Source organism: Juglans regia, chromosome 3, assembly GCF_001411555.2.
Source record: "Juglans regia cultivar Chandler chromosome 3, Walnut 2.0, whole genome shotgun sequence".
In the NCBI taxonomy this organism is placed as follows: domain Eukaryota; kingdom Viridiplantae; phylum Streptophyta; class Magnoliopsida; order Fagales; family Juglandaceae; genus Juglans; species Juglans regia.
The window spans coordinates 32,251,761-32,260,987 of NC_049903.1; the positions used below are offsets into that span (position 1 = coordinate 32,251,761).

At 35.5% G+C, this 9,227-nt stretch overlaps 1 protein-coding gene across 1 annotated transcript; it reads right to left on the bottom strand.

The window, feature by feature from the left end:
* Positions 1-401: 401 nt before the first annotated feature.
* On the bottom strand, positions 402-6,666 carry LOC108994926 (sulfoquinovosyl transferase SQD2). The gene is made up of 11 exons (XM_018970357.2): positions 6,039-6,666; positions 4,431-4,497; positions 3,941-4,011; positions 2,860-2,977; positions 2,609-2,682; positions 2,325-2,380; positions 2,157-2,240; positions 1,813-1,900; positions 1,641-1,718; positions 1,415-1,471; positions 402-1,260 (listed from the first exon to the last, which is right to left on the bottom strand). The coding sequence occupies exons 1-11, from the start codon at positions 6,365-6,367 to the stop codon at positions 771-773; spliced, it is 1,512 nt and encodes a 503-aa protein (XP_018825902.1). The 5' UTR covers positions 6,368-6,666; the 3' UTR covers positions 402-770.
* Positions 6,667-9,227: the final 2,561 nt, after the last annotated feature.

The window sequence follows — 9,227 nt, forward strand, 5'->3', positions numbered from 1 at the left end:
GTGTTCAAAATTCCATTACTATTTTGTCCAATGCAAGAGAGGCAACCATGAACAACTTATTACATTTTGTTGGAGTTTCAGAACGGATGCTCCAGTTAAATTCAAGCGAAGAATATATATATATATATATATATATATATTTAAAAGAAAAGGAAAATGTTTTAGCTACAAAAGGATTATACAAAAATAAACCAACAAACTGATGTAGATTGATGTGATTCGTCGAATTGTAAAATTACTTTTATTATAAAATAAATTTAATGGATTCTATGATACCACATCAGTCTGTGAGTTTACTTTATCTAATCTATGTGTCTATAACAATTCTCGATTGGTTGAATGCCTACCTCAAGGAAGTTGAGAATGGCCTAAAGCATCCACATGAACTCATGCAAACATAGGAAATATCTAGGCCTGTGAAGTAAGAGGCCAAGTTATAATTCTCTCTTTGTTAACAACATATGTACACATGAGAAAGCATAGCCATCTATTTGAAACAAGCGAAAATGTCAGAGGACGACCACAAGGAACGCTGAAGCTGAAAAGCTTTGCCTTGTTATATAGCATCAAATCGACATCTAAGTCGATCATGCCATAAAATACAACAGATTTGACCACACAGAATGGTCCAGTATATACAACAAATGAATGTCTGGCAATCAATCACACGTACATCCCATCCCATCCCATCCCATAAGGGCTCCTCTGCAGTCCAAGAGCAAAGGTGGCAAAAACCAGTAATGAAAACCCCCAAGAAATTTTTGCATCACTTATATAACTTCTGGGGAAGGGAAAAGGCGTTTTGCCAGCCATTGAAGAGGTCTCAATAGTTGCGCTCTCTTCTTGCGCCAGAACCAGATGGCAGCATTGTACTGTTCATTTCGTATCTTTCGGGTGGCTGCCCTCCAATCATACTTCTCCATTTCTTCACGCGCAGCTTTCCCCATGGTTTCTCTCAACTCTTGGTTGTGCAACAAAGTACTCAATTTGCCCACGCAGTCATCAAGATCACCAGGATTGAACATAAAACCAGTTTTGCCCTCCTGGTCTGGAGGGATTATATCTAGAACTCCCCCAGCACGAACTCCCACCACAGGAATTCCTGAAGACATGGCCTCTAAAACAACTAGCCCGAGTGTCTCAGATTCTGAAGGCATAACAAAAACATCTCCACTGGCATACGCCTGCGAAAGCTCTTCACCTCCAAGCATCCCCGTAAATACTGCAGGCATGCCAGTAAACAAATTTTCCAGCTCCTCTCTGCCAAGAAAGAATGTTTATTTTGACAATCAATGCAGGTGGTGTGTAGTCATGATAGAGATAGAAATTGACATAGGACTACTGATATTGTACTACGGTGGCCTTCAACTACATTACGAAATTAAGAAACCCATGATGTGTCAGAGTACAGTACCTATATGGACCATCTCCAATGAAAGCAATTCGTGCTTCTGGAAGCCTGTCCATAACCCTGTTAAACATGTGTTTCAAAATGTCAAGAGTTGCATTCTCCCCCTGGGGGGGGGGATCATGTCAAACGTTACAAAAATAAAGGACAGCATGATTGAAACTTCAACTATGACAGCCCAAATTCCAGAAATTGTAAGACTATCCCTCCCTGAGCTATATTTGAGCATTACCTCTTGAGGAAATCCAAACTTTTCTCAACTCCAAGTCGTCCAACATGAACTATCAATGGTTTCTCGGGTTCACCATCACTGCATAGGAGATAAATGTATATCATTAAAGTGAAACTCCTAGGACATCGGAATGAAAAGACAGAATAAACAAAGGATGAGAGGATTGCCTTACCTTAGTCTTACTCGCATCTCATGTGAGCGGAAACGGGGGTTGAAGCTTTCAGAATCAACACCCTTGTTCCAAAGACGAATCTTGTTAGCTGGAAACAAGCAATGTAAGAAAGCAAGTCAGAATAGGATACGGCGGCATGGGCCCGGATACAAGGTGTGACACTAGCACAAATGGCACCTAGTGGGTCTACTATGCTTAGGGAGAAAAAAAAAAGAAATCTAAAAAATGGAAAGCACACAGAAAAAGAGTTAGATGCATAACTTAATATATCAAACAGGTATGATTAAGGCCAATTACATAATGTAATTTAACAATATACTTGTAGGTTTATAGTTTATACTCACCTGCTGTCACACTAGCTGCTTCAAGATCCCTACCAATCGCAGCGGAGGGCACCAGTGTAAGATCAGCTGCTCTGTGTAGGAATTCTGAAATTGAAAGGCCAAAAGGTTAACTCAATTTCCTGGCATCAATGGTTAAAAAGAAAGCAAGGAAACAAAATGTTCACTTACTTATAATCAACCACATGGGTTTCACCAGCCAACTGAAAGTGTATCTTGGAATGTAACTGGAAATTAAAACAAGAATCAGCCTTCCCTACAGTGCTAATTGACATATCTTAAATTAAGCATTATATTAGAGAAAAAGTTCACTCTTTGGATTAGGAACACTACTATAGTTTATAAGAGAAGCAGCAAATGGCCATGAATTTGTGGGTGCTCCACTCATTTAATAATGAGAAGTTGATTGCAATTGCACATGCAAACAAAATGGTAAAGCCAAGAACAAAACTCACACTGGCACATGAGTGTGATAAGACATCACTATGGGGACACATAATAGTTTTGCAATCGCAAGAGCTCCGAAAACCTGCAATAAAGTCAATGAGTGCCACTTTGAGGAAAAATCAATATTCTTCTCTTTAATACCTCCAAAATGACCTACTGCCCCCTCCCCCCTGCGGGGTGGAAAAAGAAAGAAGAGGAGAAAAGGAAAGAATCAAAATTTCTACCAACTAACAGAAACAAGAAGCATTTGAAAACTTACCATTATCCCAGGTGATGAAGCATGTATTATGTCAGGCTTAAATCGGGCAACCTCTGAAATTATTCTAGGACTAAGTGCCAGGGAGAGTGGCACTTTCTGATACCAGGGGCAGGGAAAGCTGGAAAAATGATAATAAGCAAATCAGAAGGTTAGGCAGAAAACCAAAGTTTTCACACCTAGGCCCTTATTCAAAATCAAAACATACAAACTTTGCAGCTATGTAGATCAAATAATTCATCCAAAGGTGGACTGCACAAATGGTAGAAATAAACTAAATGCTTCCTTGATGGAAAAATGTGCAAGAAAGATGAGTAGGAATGTGATGAAACCTAGAATAAGGAACAAATTTTTAGTTAGCAAAAGGTGACCTATTGATAACCCTGACCCACTATAGACCGCCGAGCATATGTAAATATCTTGGATGCAGGTATAGATGAGTGACTTGATTTATGATAAAGCATGAAAAAGACAAACGGAACAATATTTGAAACACAAGAAACTAAGTTCGGATAAAACATTACATTGCCAGGGACTAAGAAATGGCTAGCTGAAAAAGATTCATGAAAAGGTTTTTCTGTAGTATCTAGGTCTACTGTATCTTTTGTTATCCTTGGTAAAATCTAGAACTTGATTAACAAAAACATTGAAATGTGTGGCCAAGGGGAAACCCACAGCAGAGTCAAATATTTTTTTTTTTTTTTGGGGTGGGGCTCAAACAATAACACTATCTTAAAAAAGATAAAGCCGGCACAAATACCTTCATTAAAAATAAAAATAAAAAACAGAAAAATTTTAAAAAGAAGAAGAAAAATGCTTCTCATTTCGTTTGGTGGCCAACTGTCAATTTCTTTTATTGTTTTTTCAGCTTTTTTAATCAAATAGTATTATATTGTGCTTTTGAAAACTGTATCCCCCCCCACCCCTCCCCCTTTTCCAGCCATAGCAGAGTCAAATGATATCTGTTAAAAAAGGGTTAATTATAGTTTCCTTTTTTTTCCCTACTACTTTATATAACGGAAGCATAATTATGTATATGAGGAGGTTCTAAGGAGAAAGCTTTTCAGATTAGGTAGACAGGAACCTGCGTGATCCAATCAATTTTGCTCCATAAAACTCTTGAGGCACACCTTCATGTGTGGTCACCACCATCACCTACACCATGCATCAATGAGCAAAACTCAGTTAATCATGCAAGGACATTTCAGAATCCAATACAAAACCAATGTTAAAACTTTCCCTGGGCATTACGAGCCAATTTAATTGTCAATTTGAAGAGAAAATGATAATACAAGAATATGCTCATGTTCAAGGTCAATCTTGACCAGGATGCTTTTATAGTTAGAATGACTGAAAGGCTCACATACCGGAATTATCAAACAAAACTTAAATCAAAATCATCGTGAAGATTGAACTTTTAATAACACATCAGGAAAGAAGATGCTAATGCGCACTAAGCCGCATGAACTGGCAATGAGGCTTAAGTCAAGATCGCATGGCTTAACATTAAAAAATTAAGTCAAGAATATACCTAGACAACAGAATAAAGGGCTGCAGAGATATAAAGAACGTACCTCATCCCCCATTTCACGCAAGTATTTGATAAAATTCTGGAACCGGTTCTTATACCCTGACACATATCTGCAAGAGAAACATGGAACAGATAGCTTTCAATGATCATTCATCTTTCATATTGCTAAAATTCATTGCACCACACCATATGTTTCAATAATGCCAGATAAACCCTAATTTGTTACATTATTGAACCACATTAACTCAAAGTACATAATTGTGTTAAAACAATTTTAAGAATGTCTGAACAGATTTTTGGGCTATAAGCAATTCTGTGTCAAATGGATACCCTCTTTAGGGGTTCCAAGAAAAAAGATATTCAACTGATGCCTAACACCAAAAAAATCTTTAAAATCATTCATACATACATATACACACGATATAGATAAGGATAACCATTGTGATTCCTTGAAGAGCTTATGGCTTCCATGACCTCATTGTAGCTCACAGAAAGATGAAGGCAATAGCTCATACCTCACCCCCGAGATGGGCAAACCGCCAGTAATCAAGTTCGAAAACATTCATATTCATAGATAAGCTGAAGAAATTGGCAGCTATTATAAATGAGATCCTCATTCAAAACAATTACGCATGACAGTCACAGCACTGACTACTTAATCTAAGGCATGGAAAATCACACAGAAGTGCCTAAAGCCATGGAATAAAGATGCACTGCATGGAAAAACGCTACAAAATCCAAAGCCTATGAGACAGCATCATACCTTCAGAAATGATGGCACCAATAACTGTCATAGCTAAATAGACTAGTTTTATAGAAAATTATGCACAAACTAAATGCATCCAAGAAAACACTCTCATCAAATGACATCTACAGCAGCAGTTGGCTGAGAATCGGCACAATCACACATAAAAAGACAATACTAATGATGCTATACTAAAAGAAAAATATCAATGATGCAACACATTAAAACAAAAACATCCAGGAAGTTATAGTTGAATATATTTTTAGTAACGCCATCCCAATAATCTAGAAAGGACTCTAGATCTAACCTCAGCAACCAGTTAGATTACATGACATACTAGGCCTTTTTTTTCCGAATGAGGGACTAATTGTACCTCCAAGACCGTTGACGGGGCCATAAAGTAAGGCCAGGAGCAGCAAAAGATTAGATTACTGATTACCCAACATGAATTCCATAAAAAAGTTAAACCTGCTTACAGCAACTTCAAAAAACAAAAAAAAAAAAGGAAAAAAAAACAGCTTACAGCTCTAACTAATAGCCGAATGACATATAAGATCTGGAAACCAGAAGAAGTGATTACTTTCCATAGTTGGACCCCACACCATATTTTACCAATTAAACTAAACTCACACCAATTGCGAGAAAGGGACTTTCGCATCCAGTGCTCCACATCCGAAACCCAAAAAAAAAAAAAAAAAGTTCACGGATAACACAAATGATCGAAAATTCTTTTTTTTTTTGGAGGGAGCGCAAGTATCGATCGCAAATTCAAGAACCAAGTTAAAAAATAGAAGCAGCAAAGCATTACGGAAACCGGATCTCTAATCGTTGAAGATCCCATCAGAACAAGCACGACGAACTCTGTTCCAGCACACCAAATCAAGAAGAAAATGAAGAGAGACTCACGCAAAAGGGGAAGGCTCGACAAAGAGCGCAATGCGGCGGGGCCTAGAGTTGGTCTCCGAGTCAATCAACGGAGGCCCCTCCTCCTCCTCTTCCCTGACTTCGTCGATAGTCATATCGCTTGCTTTAGGCACAAAAAAATCTCTCGTTTGCCTCTCCGCCCGCCTTTTGCAAAACAAGGAAACGGGTTTTGTTCCCTGGGCGATAAAGCACAAAGCTTTAGGAGACACCGGACCGTACAGAGCCGACGAAGACGAAGAAGAAGGAGAAGGAGAGGTAGAAAAGGAGAGAGGAGAGAGAGAGTGATTTATAGAGAGCGAAGTGGTGGTCATGATGGTGATGAGATTATAAATATAGGCATGTAATGTTGAGAGTGCGTGTGAGTTTGAGTTGGCTTCGGAATTTTGATTGATAAATATTCGTATAGTGGGTGAGATTTCAGACTGCTTTTGAAGGGAATCTGAAGAGGCTCCCAAGGAACTTCTCTTATCGGATATTCTTTTCCCCAGCCGAGTCTGTAGGAAGTAGGAGGCCCCTTGGAGGTATCAAACCAAATGTCTTTCGGCATATGCTATTCTCCACCGCCCCCTCTCTCTTCTACTATCTCCTACTTTCCTTATACCTATTCGTTTCTCTCTACCATATAATACTATAATTATATAATATTGAATAATGTTATTTAGAAATTTCGGATACGCAAGTCTCACTCATCCTCTTTGAAAAGAAAGAAAAACTCACTATAAACAAAAGTTAATCTTTTATCATTATAATAAATCATGTTAGTATATAAATTTTTTGTATAAAATTTATGTATAAGACCAAACATTCTCATACCATATATATTATTTTAAATAAGAGGTAACTTTTTAAATAGCAGGAAATCAAAGGAAAATAACAAAATATTAGGATTTCAGGGCAAGAAATTGCATTCATGTCGTTAGTTAACTACGCATGCTGTCATTGACCATAAGTTTGTAACTGTCCTTTGAGCCAACGACCAGTACACAGACTCCAAGCTTATTATCACTACGTACGATTCCGCAAACGTAGTAATAATGAACTGTCACCAACACTTTTTCTTAAAAAAATCCATTTGCCATTGTCGTCGTCTTGGCAGTACTGTTTAGCATTTGGAGTGTAGTTTTTTTTTTTTTTTTTTCTTTTTGCAAAAAGAGTGTATGGGATTTGAGTGTCGTAACTCTCACACATACTGTTTCTGTAAGCCTTTAGAGAATGGGCGGTGTTATGGTGGGGTTGGGGCTGAGAATATCTGCACAAAGTCGCAAAATATAATGCTTAGTTTATAAAATTAAGGACTTTATGAAATAATTTCATAAATAGATGCAGCTTATCCATTACAATAAAATTATTTTTTTATAATCAGTTATTTCTTACGAAAATAATTATTTTTTATCAAAATGAGTCTGTTTTTATCGTAAAAAATATTATCGTCACAAATAATCTTTCACAAAATAGATACAATATCATGAGTAGCATTTAATTCATGATGTCAAGGGGTGTTCCCTTGAGATCATTTTGATAGATTTTTTTTTAATTTGTCTTCAGTCTGCATTTAGATTAACATGAATTCATTCTTAATTAGCACTTGTTGATGCTACAATATTTCAAACCCAACTTTCATTAGTTGGTCGAATGATCAAAAAGAGGGTGTCAAATGTCAATGCAGGAAGATACGTGCAGCCATAATTAACTAACTAGATAATATGATAAATAGTAGCTAGGAAGATCAGGGGAAGAAAATGTAAAGGAGACAAGACAAGTCCAAGCCAAAATAAAAGAGAACCTTATCATGCAGATGATGTCTGGCATTTTGACAGACATGCATGCTATGTCCCATCGCTCTTTTATAAATTCCTTTGGACGTTAAAGTATGGTGCCTTAACCCTTTTGTAAGAAATTTATTGAAGTGTGACTCTAATCAGATTATATTCTTCACAGCACTTACATATAAACGAAATATGAATCATGCATGAACCTTCTCTTTGAGAGGAATAATATATTTTCCTTGGAAAAAAATTAGATTTGATTTACTTAAAAGTATTCTCAATTAGAAAGAAGCTGGATTTCTCGTATGGTACGTACCAACATGATGAATGTAACAAGCTGTCTAGAATTGTTCTTGTACGTCACAGAATCATATTCTAATCACGTAAAGTCGTTGATTTATATATGGGTCCCATTTTTAATATAATGTTCACATTTGTCGGTTCCTTGTACTTACGTTTGGAAGTATGCATATCTACTGTTTTTTGTGTTGGGGAAACTATTAAGAAAACAATATTCCCCCATCGAGAAAATCTGTCGTTTTTTATTTTTATTATTAAGGAAATATTTTTTTAATAAGTGTATGATTTTTTAAGATAAATTGTGAATATAGTAATGAGATTATTGAGATGAGTTGAAATGAAATAATTTTTAAAATTTTTGTGTTTAAATTGGAAGTTAGTTGAGATGATTTTAATTTTTTGAAAATGAGATAGATGTGAGTCTCATAAATTATTACATAGTATTTTTAATAAATTTGTTTTATTTATAAATATATTTATTCCTTAAGTAATAATAATTTATAAATTACCTACCTAATTTTTATTTTTTTAATATAGTGAATAATAATATTTGTTGAATTACAATATTTTTTTCAAACGAAATTTTTTTATAAAATATCAAATAGAAATTGTTTTAAAAATGATTTTTTAATTATTTCCAAAACAACCGACATGTAAAAAGTAAAAAGCAAAAAGCAGTCCCTTATTTTAGGCCTTTGGAGCTTCATTACATCCGTGCAATGAAAACAGTCCTTTAAAAAAAATAAAAAACAACTGTCAATAAATCATTTTGTCGTATATGAAAATACATCAAAACAATCCTAATAACAATACACTGTTTCAATTCGAAAAGAATTTTCCGTACGAAATGAGTTGAGATGTTTTGAAGTCATCTTCGAATTCCTTGTTTGGCAGCCAAGAGTATTTTAAGTACTTTCAAACACTTTTACTATTATTTTTTATTTTATTATTATTTTTTATCTATCTTTTTTACTATTTATTATTTTTTATATTTTTTTACTATTATTTAATATTTTATTATTATTTTTTCATTATATTTTTATTATTATTCACAAATATTCTCCCAAATCCACCTGCATCAATCATGCGATGCAATCTTAGAATC